This window comes from Amblyomma maculatum, chromosome 6 (assembly GCF_055883805.1).
Source record: "Amblyomma maculatum isolate TAMU_Amacu chromosome 6, ASM5588380v1, whole genome shotgun sequence".
NCBI lineage: Eukaryota > Metazoa > Arthropoda > Arachnida > Ixodida > Ixodidae > Amblyomma > Amblyomma maculatum.
Window position 1 is genome coordinate 46,619,850 of NC_139349.1, and position 14,716 is coordinate 46,634,565.

Genomic DNA, 14,716 nt, shown 5'->3' on the forward strand with positions numbered 1-14,716 from the left:
GTCGCAGTGTTTTCACGATAATTGAGATTTAAGCGAGAACGGGAATTGCCTTCGAGGTGTATTTATCACTTGTCGACGACACATGCAGAGCTATTCACGATAGTAGTTAATACTTACCCCGTCTGTTTACTGAGGTTGACGTCATCTCAGCAAAGGACGCCATGTGAGCACTACACGAGTGTTTTGATGGCCGATCAGCTGCTCGCCGGCACTGTAAATCCCTTTGAGACGGATTAACAGCTGATCCATTTCGTAACCCTGTTTCATAAGCCGCCCACGGATTGTTTTTACGTGAAGTGTGAGCGATCTTTCATAACTAAAATTCTTCCGGAGATAATTACAAGCTCTAGTCGCTAAAAATAAAACATTCCATGATGAAACACGTCGGTGACAGCTGTCGTATTATACCGAGAGCGCGCATCGCTCTTGGCATCCTTCTGTCCTCTGTCACCGTTCATTATTCATATCTTTCGGGAGATGGTAAAGCAAAAACGCCTTAAACAAAAAACGAAGAAGAAGGAGTTTAGTATTTTTTTATTCTTGTAATTTCGTACGCTTTGATTTTCTTTCAGTTTTTCTGCACCTGATTACAGTGATTTTCTCGTGGACAGAATAGAAAACATAAATGCATTTTATTAATCCCAGTCGTCGTGCTCTTCCGGCTATCCTCTGATTGTCATATCCTCGGAGACTAATTTAGTCTCGCTGAAATTTTCTTGGGCTCTTATGTCTTACAGCGCGTTGGAAAGCCCAGATTAACTTTCCGAAATGCTCCCACGGTAGCCATTACAGTGTGCACAGCATGTATGCAGTCTTTTTTTTCCTAGACTTATTTGCAAGTCAGAGAAGGTTTCGTCGTACTTTTATTTATCCGCTTCCAGGCTCTAGGGTATTTGTATTTACTTGTTTTACGTCTATTTCTCGAGAAGCGCAAAATTCCCCCCCCCCCCCCCCCCCCCCCCCCCCCCCCCCCGTGCTGACTGCGTACAGGAGAGACGGCGGCGGAATGCGAAGAGGTACGTGCCCAGGCTCCCAATTTCTGCTGGCAGGAGCACAGCAAAACGAGTCGAAAACTAGCACTCATTAACTATTATGAATGACGTTTTCTCTTTGTAAGATTGTGGAGTCAGGCGATACTTATGCATATCACTGCAGTGTGTGACCGTCATGCATAAGGTTTACGGTCAGTATCGCCTAGCCTAAAGTCTCACTCACCCTGCTCGAAATGCTCCTATTCGCGCGCAGGTGCGCATATTAAATGAAACGTTAGAAATATTCGTAATAAAGACAATATCGTCTTACGCGGCTTCATTTTCTTTTTCTTAGCAGTGATTAATACGATTAGAGCAAGCGCTGTAGATGCAGCAGCTACTTATACTGGTCACAAGGCGCTTGCCTTGATTTTGTCATCTTCGTGAAAGTGTGTCGTGTGCAGAAGCAAGTCCGTTTTTGGAGTTTACATGATTTTTATTTAGATTATGCTGCTAGTATTCTCGTGCTGTCTGACTAACTTTTACAACTGTTGCATACAACCCAGCGCTGCTGAGTTTTAAAAGCTCTAAGGTAGTTTACTGGAAGTTCTAGAAAAAATTACAAAGGAGAAAATGCAGTGGTTTAAAGTATTGCGTGTAAAAGCGCTAGTTCAGCGTTAATATATCTTGGTAGACGGTAGATGTAGATAACATCGTCGTTGTCTTCCCGTCCGAAGTTGTTCACGCCGCTTAAATTGGTGGGACACTTATGCTCCGCCTTTGAGGGTATCACGTGGCAGCGTTAACGTGCAGAGTGCGCCGCTTTTCTCCTGTCTCCTCCTTCCTGTCAGGCTCGGCTGCACGCACTCTTTTTGCCTATACGGCGACAAAGTCGCTTTGCCCTAATACACTTGCGTTAATAGATAGTGCTGTAGAAAAATGTATGGAATTCCAAATCCTGTTGGCCAACGCATGTTCTTAAAGGGAAGCTGAAATGCTTTTTTTTTTTATTTCCCGAGATGCGTGCATTAGAATAGTATACAAAAGCTGTAGATTAAGCTCTCGAAATGGTTTCGCGCTACCACATAAAGTTATGACTTAATCTACTATTACGTTTGCGACAATTCTAAAGTTTCTCCTCACAGCATTGCAGCAGTGTAGTGAAACTAGGCAATGACGTCATTATGGGTGACATTTAAAGTTTCAACATCTTTCGCCCAATTTTTTCTGCCAGTCATCCGATGCCGCCAAACGACGCATCGCGACCGTTACCTTCGTTGGCGTTGGTCTTCCTCCTCAGAGCAAAGTTTCCGCGCTGGAAATGCATCATCTCTAGAGATGACGTCATCGCGGGTGTCCCCACTTGTCACCGTGTACTGCTGAGAAGCCTGAATGCCAAAATAGTTTTATTTAGCGATTACGTCGTGAATTTAAATGCTAACGCAAACCGGCTTAGCAGGATTTAAGCTTAGCCTTCACGCATTATCATTTAATTTAGTTGACTTTTAAAAATCTCTTCAGTTAAGCAACATTGAGGATGCGAGCCAATGTGTGCAAAACATTTTTGCGCAGAGATCGAGAGTTGGTAGGGCAGTTAGTAGCACGGCCCGTTCTTCGAACAATGTTTACGTAGCCGCACCTCTGTGACACACATCACAAATTACCTGTAATCATACCACGATTTGTGGTTGCGATGAGAATTGCTATTCTCAAAGTTTTCCCGCCGTGCAACTATAATTTACAAAAAGTCAGCTTTCATTTTCTCGTTGTGTTGCGGCGTATACCGTCGTACAATCCGCTTTTTTCATGAGGCCGCTCTGCGCATGCGCGCCTCTCTTCCTCGAGCTTCACTGGTTGAAAGCGAACTGCTGGCCCCAACTGCGCATGCGCTGGTCACGTCACAGACAGGCGCCTGTGGCAGATGACAGCAGCTGCTAAGAACACACCTTGCCACTTCGCAGCGGCAGTTGGTTCTTCGAGGAAACGAATCCCGGCTGCGTCTACCTCGGTCGTTTGTTTTAAACTCGTAGCAGTCAAATTTTCATGGCTGCCCAGAGGGCGCCACATGTTGTGAAAAAGGCGGATTGTACTATAGTCATTTCGTTGTTGATGCGAGTGCTTAACGGCACGGGAGGCCGCATTCATGCTTCCTCATACCGGTCCTTGTGCAGGCCGCTACTGCAACCACTCGATGCCTCCGCGCAACGTGGTCTCCAGCTGGAACACACTCTCCATCGTGTTCTCCACTGACGGCAAGGGTACGGGGCGCGGGTTCGCTCTGTCCTACAAGTCGCTCAGCTTTCAGCTCCCGCCGGACCTGAACCAGCTATACTTCGACAGTGAGTACGACACCGCAGCACTCAAAGCGAGAGGCGAAAAACTGACCTGGCATTCAGAAATGCTCGTCCATATAGGCAGACTCAAACGGGCTTGTGAGATGAGGCTCAAGCTCACTTTTCTTCGACGTCAATTCCAAATTCAACGCCACCATGCAATATTGGAAAACACTGTTATGAATTTATTGATAGGAAGGATGCAGTCTTCCATCGAGCAGCGAAGTCTTTCTTTTAAGGTTTGTCTTTTGCTGGCACCTAGTTGTTAAGACTGTCTTATAAAAGTAATTGGGTACGTTTTTGACAATAAAGAGTAAAAAGGTACTAACGTGTTGAAGGCAGATTACTGTATAATATGTTGATTTTTATCGTAAAATCTTACGACAGGCGAAAATATTACGTTTTAAAACAACTTCCTTTTAAAAGAGGCGCTTCTCTAGAGTTTCTCGGTATGTGCCGACCCGACAGACGATGCGCTGGGCACAACAGCAGAGGCACGGATCTGCACCGATGTCGTTCAAAAGAACACAATAATAGGAAAAAGCCTTGCGCCTGAATCGCTTTTAAAAACAGCCCACGTCGGCAGCGGCGCAAATCAATTTCTTGTAAGGTACCTAACTCCGCTATCAATCAAATTCTTTCATTCGTTTTTTATGCATGGGCAGCATAAAGACAAAACCACCGGCTGCGTTCCCTGGCCTTCGGCGCTGGCTTTGAAGCTATGTTATGGTCGGATTAAAACCTGAAGACGATCGCATATCCGGCCTCTCAGTCTCCCAATATGGCGTCGCTAAACACAAGTGTAATAGCCGATGAAAGGACTCTGCAATGATTGTGCCAAGTTCTTCCTTTATTCTATAATGAGGCCTGAAATTCTCAATTTCCGTTCCTTGATCAGCCTATATACGAATCTCGTCTGAAAACGGGTCATCGTGGCGTATTCATCAAACATATTACTCCCATTGTTACAGCGTAGTCGAATACACCAAAAAAAGAAAAATCAGATGTTACTGTAAAAACAAATGTTGATCCAGCGTCTGTCGACACAACACTGTAGATATAAACTTCGAATGAGCCTCGCAGTTAAGTGAGTGTTTCTCTCTCTCTCTCTCTGGGACAGACACAAAGGAGTGCCCTCAACAGTGGAAGTTCTACCAGGACCACTGCTACAACATGTACGAGGAGCCAGACCCGCTGCAGTGGTACGAGGCCGAGGCCAAGTGCGCCGCCTGGGGCAAGGGCCGCTCGGGCCACCTGGTCAGCATCCTGGACGAACGGGAGATGGCCATCATCCACTACTTCCTCACCGACATCTGGAAGGCGCACCGGAAGTCGCTCTACATCGGTACGTCCATGGGCACCTTCTGCAAAGCTGCGTCAGGAGGATGCATCCCGGCGTTATTTTAAAGAGCTCAGTAAGATTTGGGAAATGGCCCGCGGCGTACCGTAATGTCCCGCTGACCAATTGCAGCAGTACAAAATCAGATTTTAAGTATACCTGACAAGCGAGATACTTAACTTCACATAATATATAATTTCGTCTAGTGATTAAATTCTTGTATAGATAACAACGCCAGCTCTGATGACGTACTACCTTTGCAGAGACAAAGTGTGTGCGGCGATCTCTGCAGGCTTAAGTTGTATGCGACTATATTCGGCTCTCGCAGCTGTACGCCTACGCTCGCTACTTCCTCTCCTCCCTCGCCTTACGGTGAGAAAGCGGAATTAGTCAGTGCATGCTCAGTTTCTGAGCAGTATGCTATACCTTGCAAGCTCTCGGGTTCTCACAGATTTTGCCTCGATATTTCTTAAGACACATGAATGCGAATAATTCCACAGACAAAACATTCGCGAGTCACTCAATGATGCCTGCTGGTGCTCTATCGTGCAGTAGAAAAATACTGCCGACAACCCAGTAAATAGGGCACCGCTAGTTCCTCGAGGGCCTATTTCAAGATATGTTTACTTGCGTGTGTATAGCCATGGTGTGCTCTTTATTTTCTTGTCTGTAGCACATTTCATTCACGGGCACCAACCCGCCGTGTGCTTTGTCATTAAGGGCACTCATATGACGGTGTCCGGGCAAGCTGTAAGTTATATATTGCCGTTATGTCCAAAGGAACGGAAATAGTAGATCATTATTATGCGGCAATGTGACGAGAAATCCTGTGAATTGGCCGAATGACCGCGCTGCCATATCTTTCTCAGCGAGCCTATTTTTTTTTATTGCGAGAGCAATACTCTAGGTTTCGAGCCTACAGCGTAGCGCGGCCGGTAACCACGTCTTACCCACGTGGCGCTGTGACGTCACACCCCACGTGACACTAGGGTGAGAGCTGGGCTATCAACTCAAGCGGTCGGCAGGAGCTGCCAACTTGGGTCTCTCGTTTCACGTGGGACGGTTATGTCAGAATCAGCCTGCTACGACCCTGGCATTCACGTTATCCCTATAGGCCACCAGGGCACGTTCATACGGCTTGGGTTAAAGCGGAGCTTTATATGTAGGCTTAGGAAAACGAAAAAGAGAAGAAGAAGAACGCTCAATCACCCGCAGCTAATGCTTTCGCTCAATATTTGGTTCAGCAGCGTTGAACCCTTGTATTTTTTTTTCTTCTAGCTCGTGATCGAAGCCATTTCCTAACATTCAATCATGCAATGGCGTCTCGCAAAAGCTCCGTTCTTGTGTTTTAGCGTGATGCCTCTCTAAAATCATCTCGTGTTTTGCTTTTCTTTTTTATCTACAGGTCTAACCGACGCCGCGGGCGAAGGTTTCTACCGCTGGAGCGACGGTAACCCCATGAGTTATTCAGACTGGTATGTTAGGTACGGCCGTTTTGCATGTACACACAGTGCATGCCACACGTTTCTCTCTCTCCCCGCTCTCCCGCAAATGGCTTCCGCCGTCGAACCGCGGTGAGACGACGCCGGCTATCTTTGGCTGTCCAGCCTCTTGCCAATCTGACCAACCTCCTTCTCTCGTGTGACCTAAAGAACAAATTTTACATGTGCTCACTTTTCATCGCATGTTCACACAGCAGAGAATGTATTCGGTCGTATTGTTTTCATTATAGGAATTATGCACCATTTAGCCAAGCTTACTACATACTAAAAAAGTGTGTTTTGCGCTGATTCCGGGTCCATTCTCGCACGGCGACCCATGACAGCGCACTGATTTTTTCCACCCTTTCGTCATCCTGCGGTGCGCAGTAACAGCTTTTGTTATTACCAAGGCTTCCGCTTTCAGGAGAATTTCTCTTACCCATGACAAAACTTACGTTAAACAACGGCACGGCTCTCCTGGCTCTTTGTTTTTTGTTTCAAATTACGATAAACGCGATAAACACGCCGCTTAAATCTCCCTAACGCGGGATGTTGAATTGAGAGACGCTCATCCTACGCGTGGTCCCAATGAGCTCCACTTGATTTGTCATTAGGTTCGGAACTTCGTTCGAGAGCGTTTCCAAAGTTCTTTTGCACTTAAATGTAGGTTGACTGCCTTTGTTTTCTCTACTTTTATGTGGAGCATTAGAATTCGGCGTGAAGTCAAATATACTGAATTTATTATTTTTCCCATTATTTGGGCAGGGCATACTCAAATGAGAAATTACCAAAGTAAAGTGCATAACGTTTCTGACACAAGGAAGCATTTATAGCACAATTTATTTAACATCCTATGTTTGAAGCTACAGCCGGCACTAAAAGCCAACTTACCTGGCGGAGCATCGCCTATATATATTATATAAAACTAACCGGATATCGGGATATAGTAGGGACAGTTGAAACTGCGGGCTCGAAAGAGAGGATAGCCTTACGGGTAGATGTTACCAGAAGTTGCGAGGATGCACCTAGGACTGAAAACCGTACGTAGACGTGTGACAGCACTTCCGCGAGACAACGCAACAGTTTTACGGAGCCTAGTTGCTAGAAATCGGTCATATACTTACGGAAGTTGTTACCGCCGTAGCTCGAGCCGCTGCAATGAAGACAACGTGTGCTGTCCGGTGGAATAATTCTGCATTAGCGAGTCAGCGCAAAATTTTCATCTTCGAGAGGTCTATTCCGCGCTGACTGCGCGAAACACCGTGAGAGACTACAGGAAAATTTCGTCCGGCGTCGCGCTCGCACGCGTCATCACGCAGGGCGTACGCGGGCCACGGACTGTCGTCGCAGCCGGACTGGGTGGCGTACGAGGACTGCACCATGCTTCGCGTAGACAGCGGCCACTCGACCGCGCACTGGCACGACATACCTTGCTCACTGGGCAAGCACTCGCTGGGCACGCTTGGGCGCGCGGCCGCCGCCGAGGCTGGAAGCTCTTCAGCAATGGGCGGGTGGCGCGCCCTCGACGATCTGCCCATCACCACCATCAGCGCATACATATGCAAGATGAGCAGCCACAAGGCCGGTGCGCTTCGCCTTCCTATCTCTACTATACTCTGTCTATCTTCCCATCTCTTCTTCCGATCTCTACACGGCCCGACGCGCTTCCATAAAGAGTCCAAGAAAGAGCAGTTAAAGGAGTAATAATTTCAGTTACGTGCTTGCAAGTCCACATAGCTATACAAAAAGAAAGTTGCAATTTTACATATTCTTACGGCAATGATGTAATATTTACAAAATATGCGGGGCATGCATGAAAGCTAGGAACAGTCACAGTAAGGCTTCTCTGGAACTAGTCCTCATGCATCCACCTCGTTCTTCTCTTTCACATTCACAACGCCGCGCGACGCAGCGTAATTGACTTAACAATATATTTGTGTAGTCGGAAAATCCGCTTCCCTTCGTGTGTTTATTTTCTTTTAACTTCAGTACAAGTTTATTTTTTTTCATCAGCTACAGTTTCAAAGTTCTATGCAGTTTTGTAACGTAACCAAGTTCATTTGCAACGTGCGGATCGATTTTATTAACCATTCGTCTTTCGGTGCACGTTTAGCCTGCATAATTTTATTCTCAACGCTGATATTCATCCCGTATATAACAACATACTAACCCGATGGCTCTTTTGCGAGAGCTCAAGTTTCAATTAACTATTAGCTTTGTACCGCTGGACCTGCTTGTGCCACGATCTAATTTGTTAATCCAATACTTTAGGCCCGACTATTTCGTTGTAAAAGGTATGCGGACTAGTTAGCTTTTTCTAGTTCAAAAGTGTAACTATACTGGCCACGATAGAAGCAAACCGACGAACCCTTGGGTCCCTTAAAAAGTGACTGTCTGTGTGCTGAGCCATTGGGCTGAGCCTTTGGGCTGAGCAAGGAATTTTAGGTATTTCATAGCGGCCTTCCCGCAGCTCGGTGCGCTCGATCGAAGCTTACTTCCCGACTAAGCGGATGCTTCGACGACGCGCGCGCGTCCCGTACGCAATGTACACCGTGCCATTTGTCTTCGCAGACAACGCCCCGGGTCCCCCTCCGCTGTACCGGCACATGAAGACGCGCGTGGGCGAGGTGCAGGTTGCGCCGGAGAAGTACTTCGTGTGCCGCAACAAGGAAGTCATCTCGGTCGTCAACGTCTGCGACGGGGTCCACGACTGCCGAGACAAGTCGGACGAGAGCGACTGCGGTACGCTTTCAATACCCCGGCAAAAGGACGAGTACCTCGTCCTATACTTCAAATAATAAAAATGTATATTGCAGGATTGCGCTTAAGTCGCTTTAAAATCGCAAAATTGCGAAAACATCGTCACTGTCATTAATACTGTCATTGCCTTCATCACTATCGCTACTGTCATCATTATCGTTAACTGCAGCGTCATTATCATCGCTGCTATCACATTACCACAACTGCTCCGTCACTATCATCGCAACTATCATCCTCACGCTAGACAAGGGGAATTACGATCGGTTTCTGACGAGCCTAGTGTGGACTAGTTGTTTGCGCGCTCGGCTTGGGAATCGGAGGGACAGGGGTTCGACATCCGGTAGAGACAGATTTTTATCAGTCCGTGGAGTGATTACCTGCAAACACTCCCTATCTACATCATCCATGAGCCAAGAAAGACTTCCGCGTCAAAATGCAGTTTTTCATTCTAGCTGAACATCTGAGTTCACATAGTGCTGTGGCGATAGTGAGGCTGTTCAGGAGTTACATTTTGTTATTTATGTTTCCCAGTCGAAAAAAACTACAGAACTGTGTCAAAAATACGACAAAACGTCCTGTAGTTCTGTCGTAACCATCAGACTTTTCTGTAGTTCTGTAGTACTTTTCTGTAGTTCTGTAGTTTTTCTGTAGTATATTTCTGTTGTCTTTAGTTCCGTAGCACTTTTCTGTTGTAACTACAGAAATTTCTGATGTTACGACAGAATGTTCTGTTGTCACAACAGGTTTCCCGTCAAAAACCGCACAGAAATTATGTCGTAACATCACAAATTTTCTGTAGTTTTTTTCTACTGGGTTGTTTTGATGGCCCATAAGCATTTAAAAACGCCAGGCGTTGAGCATAGGGCTGCACTTCCGGCGTGCAGTCTCTAAAACGTATCCTAACATGGTCGCTCTGTATCTCGCCTGCTTTTCCACATTAGACATGCACTTTATGGCACGACGTCGTGATTAGTTCTCTCCGTCGCGGGCAAATATTATTTATTGATACCTATATAGGTTTATAATCGTCATTCATGTTGCCACAGGTGAATATGCAACTAAAAGAAAGAAAACAGCGGAGTTAGAAAAATGGATGTAGATTAATATAGATAAATGAACTGATGTGTTTGTTGAATGGAAAGACAGAGAGGTCTGCCGGAGATATGAACATATGTGCTGCTGCTCTACACCAGGTGAAGGTTTCCGAAAAAGGAGAAGAAAGGGGTTCGTAATGGGTGACGATGTGATGAGAAGAGTTATGACATGAATATACAAGCAACAGTAAGTTATCTCACAAGCGCGAGTCCAGTCCCGTGTCGCTCAAGGAAGGGCAAAATACCTGCATTGTATGCAGAGCTTTCCACTTGACCGGCCAAGGGCCCAGTATTAAAACCTCCGGGGAAGCTTGCTGCCCAAACACTACTAGGAAATATCTGTTATAATCCTTTCACGCGCATACTATGGGCATCTCACTAATATATATTCCATGTTCACTGTAATAACACAATTGGAACATTCCGAAGAGACCGCCCGTCTAATTATATGTATGTATTTGTGCATGAAAGCCACGTTGAAACGCAGTTTATGAATCAAGCATACATGACGTAGGACTCTACGCGGAACAGAAAGCGACAGGGTCCGATATATAGTCTTCTGAAACGAATGTTTCAGGTTTCTGGTGAGGTACAGTAAGCCGCTGTCGCACTCCTCATGCAGTTCGAAAGAAGATTCTTGGTATCTGCTCCTTTAAAAGGCACAACTGTTTGGAGGTCACTGCCGATGGCCTGCTTTGCTTCAACGTCTGTCTACTCATATTCATCGAGCCCACAGTGTGCAGATGTCCATTGAAATATTATCTTGTGACCTTGGGCATATGCAGATGGAAGAAGCTCCGTGCGATGTATCTTAATTCAAGTAGAAGAATGTTACTGTAAGCATATATCTTTGTTGTAATCACGGTGCTAAAGGCGCCTATATAGCATCATATTTACAAACCGTTCCCAGTCTTTTAAGTGCTATTAAAATGTCAAAACTAAAGCTCATATATTTGAAAATTTGACCGCACGTAATGTGTTTCTTCTGATATTTGCGTAATGACATTTGCGCAAGTAATGTGTTTCTTCTGAGTCTTGATGCCGTGGGTACAATGAGATGGCTCTTGCAACAGCTCTCGCAGTCCTCGTTCAATCATGTTCCAAGTGACACTCCCGGTATTACTACGTCTGCCAATATATACGTGGTTGGCGCTGGTGAACACTCCCTAGGATAGCTTATGCGCATCATAAAAACCTACAAAAGTAGAACATTCAACCATTTTAGCTCACTTGGTAGAGCATCGGGTAAAAAACTCGAAGTTTATGGGCTCGATCCACACTAAGAGCGCTTATTAAATTTTTCTTCTACGTTTTAATCAGCTTTCTCCCACTGAATTGTCACACTACTAATTTGTAGTGGTCACTATCAATTAAAGAAAACATTTCCCTGTTATCGTCTTGGTTTCAGTGACAGCTGACTCCCCTCAGCTGAGATAATGGGTGAGAGCTTTTGCAACTGTCAGTTCTTTATTACTATACAAGTGGATCTGTGGCATTTTGGAGTAGCAGAATTTTTTGACTGAACTGGGAACAGCTATATAGATATATTTCAAGAGATGGTTAGCTTTGTCAATCTTTTTTTTCCTTTCTTTTGCTGCTCAAATAGGAGTTACATGCCCGGACGCCAGTTTTCGCTGTGCAAGCGGAAAGTGCGTATCTATAGGTGCTTTCTGTGATTTCAAGGACGACTGCGGGGACTCTACAGACGAAAGCCACTGCGGTAAGATATCGGCATGTTGTTTGAAAAAAAAAAAACTTTTCCCGCTCTTGATTTGGCTAGTTTCGGCCTTCCTATATGGTGTCAAATAAGTACTCAGCAGGCTAACTTTTTTTATCGTTTCCTTCATGAAAGGTGCTTGTTTGTTTTTCGTATTATTATGCAACCTAATCATATTTTTCTATCTGCCGATTCGATTAAAAATTTGATATTCTTGTAGCATTTCGCAACAAACACTTAATAACCCAGAAACAAATAATAGGGAGATAATAAACAGCGACCAGAACATACTTTTTATCTCACTATGTTGAAGGAACCAATGTTAGACTGTATTATTATTGTTCTTCACAAATGTGCAGCATAGTGAAAGGTTGTAAAATTTTTATTGATAGGCAAGAACCAAACTTTACACCCAAAAATAAAGTTCTCCTCCAGCTACGAAATTGCTGACCTATTCCGATGCTTAGCCTGGAGGTATCAAAATCATGACGCTTAGCCTGGAGTCTGAGGTCAAATGAATCCTGTTTATCGCATGGTCTGCCCCTAGACTACATCGAGTGCAACAGGACTGAATTTCGATGCAAAAACGGCCAGTGCATCTCCCTGGCTCACAGATGTGACCTGCTGTCGGACTGTCACGACAATTCGGACGAGCAGGACTGTCTCGGTGAGTGCGCCAATGTCTTGCTCGTAGCTCTTGCGAAACAATTCTGCACCGTGCTTTTGGTGAGGTATGCTGACGCTTAAAAATGCATGAACCTCGACATTTAATCGCAAATTTCGCGCTTAGAAAAAAAAAGCGTATTTTTGAAGTAAAACTAAATCATGATTAAAATCAGTACGCTTCCCAACCGCTGCGCTCATTTTATCTTGGCAAAGACGAAAAATTTTCAATTTCTAGAGACCAGCTACTCAATTGGAAGGGCAAGCACACTTTTCAGTCCCTATTATTTAGTTTTCGCATCTCTAACTCACATCCTTTCTCAAACGTCCTCCACAGGTGTCTTTTTAGGCACCCGGAAGTACAGTGATGGACAGAGAAAACAGCTTGATTAAACTTTTCTTACTCACTCGTGAACGCGGGAGCAAAGCAGTAAATTTTTACAGCAAAATAACAGACGGTATAAAAACATCGAATGGACGTCATCATTATGACATCCTAATACAGACTTCATTCTTTTTTTCTCTGTAAAGGGTGCTCTGCCACGCGCATATAAAATGAGCGGAGAAGCCCACTTCCTGCTTCAAATTTGATTAGACGGGAAGCGACGCAAAGCGAAATTGGCGCTCACGTCACAGCGCTCTACATTGGGGAAAGCTACATTGCAGCTAAAACACTAAGAAAGGCACTGGGCGTTCGAAAACCTCTGCACGGTCGCTTACGTCAGAAAAAACCGCTGAATGCGCAGCGTCTCATTCCACTACTGCAGAAAGGTGCTACAGCTTCTCTGAATGATTTTGTCGTTTACTTCTTAATTTTGATTTGAACTTTTCACACAATCCGAGCTTCTTTATTTACAATTTGTAAGGGTCTCTATATATTAACCCTGTATGCATATTTAATTTAGCACATGCCGGTGCCACAGGTTGAAGGGGCTCCTGGAACCGCATTTCGATACACTTCCTGTTGTTTATTAGTAGTGAATCGAAGTTCCCTGTCTCCTGCCGACGCGAGTAATTGAATGGGCTTCCAAGACCGCATTCAGTACTTTTTCGCTTGTCTAATAGTTGTGCATCGAAGTTCTCTATCGAGTCATCTTACTAAAATGGAGTTACTTGCAATGCGCTTCAGCAGTGTCAGGACTCGTATTACTGTAAGCGTTAGTTCTGTAAAATCTCCTCCGCAACTCACCTCATTCGAACTAAGATTTCTCGGCACTGCCGAAACTTGTCGCAGGTAGACCCCATCTAATCTTTGGCAAAGGTAGTTCGATGTAATCGAGATAAATTGACCTGCACTTTCAGTCGAACAATGGGCATGTCGCGCACGGCTCACTTTGCGTAAGCATTTTGGTAAGAACTACTTTGTTATTTCGTTCCAGCACTGTATTTAACGCTCGTTAGTTATTTTCTGAATAATTATATGCGTTCAATGCACTAATTGTTACCACGCTTGTTGGCGAAAAGAGAACGGCATCTGCGATATTTTTTTTTTTTTTTTTTGCGTTTATCGTTAAACTTGCCACCTCGGTGGTGCTATATAAAAGAGTGTATAAAGAAATTTCCAATTAAGTTAGGACCGCAGATGCCTTAAAATATATTCTCGGTTGCCACTAGCTGAAAACAAATTTTCAAACTAAAAACCTAGTAGCACATTGTTCGCATATTTTATTCAGCGTATATTTTACCCTTGCGCTAGATGTGCCGGTGTTCATAAAGGTCCTGTGAGAATTCCAGCTCATCTTGTATATAAACATCACGGTTCTGTTCCTGTTTTTCTCTCTCCACTTCCAGGCCAGTGCAACGTTAATGTGACATTCCAGTGCTACGACGGCACTTGCATTCCCAAGAATGCCGTCTGCGATGGCCACCGAGACTGCCCGGGAAAGTACCACGAAGACGAGCAGGACGGATGCCGTGGGTGGACTCCGCCTTTTTGAACGCTCGTAGCTTGCGTGTTTTCCTGCTCATGTGTTGCAGTCTTGCTTCCTTTCTGCTTGTCTCTTTACTTGCTTCAGTGTGTGTGTGTGTGTGTGTGTGTGTGTGTGTGTGTGTGTGTGTGTGTGTGTGTGTGTGTGTGTGTGTGTGTGTGTGTGTGTGTGTGTGTGTGTGTGTGTGTGTGTGTGTGTGTGTGTGTGTGTGTGTGTGTGTGTGTGTGTGTGTGTGTGTGTGTGTGTGTGTGTGTGTGTGTGTGTGTGTGTGTGTGTGTGTGTGTGTGTGTGTGTGTGTGTGTGTGTGTGTGTGTGTGTGTGTGTGTGTGTGTGTGTGTGTGTGTGTGTGTGTGTGTGTGTGTGTGTGTGTGTGTGTGTGTGGAGAGAGAGAGAGAGAGACAATAACGAAGATTAGCGTGGAATGCGAATA

At 45.1% G+C, this 14,716-nt stretch overlaps 1 protein-coding gene across 1 annotated transcript in view; it reads left to right on the top strand.

Moving 5' to 3' along the window:
• The window catches only part of LOC146185655 (uncharacterized), a 131,492-nt gene that overhangs the window by 93,519 nt on the left and 23,257 nt on the right, over positions 1-14,716 (top strand). The window contains exons 21-28 of the mRNA XM_084606553.1: positions 3,143-3,310; positions 4,425-4,649; positions 6,049-6,118; positions 7,444-7,709; positions 8,696-8,866; positions 11,585-11,698; positions 12,243-12,362; positions 14,150-14,272. Coding sequence (XP_084462679.1) covers positions 3,143-3,310; positions 4,425-4,649; positions 6,049-6,118; positions 7,444-7,709; positions 8,696-8,866; positions 11,585-11,698; positions 12,243-12,362; positions 14,150-14,272 — 1,257 coding nt within the window. The remainder of the gene's footprint in view (positions 1-3,142; positions 3,311-4,424; positions 4,650-6,048; positions 6,119-7,443; positions 7,710-8,695; positions 8,867-11,584; positions 11,699-12,242; positions 12,363-14,149; positions 14,273-14,716) is intronic.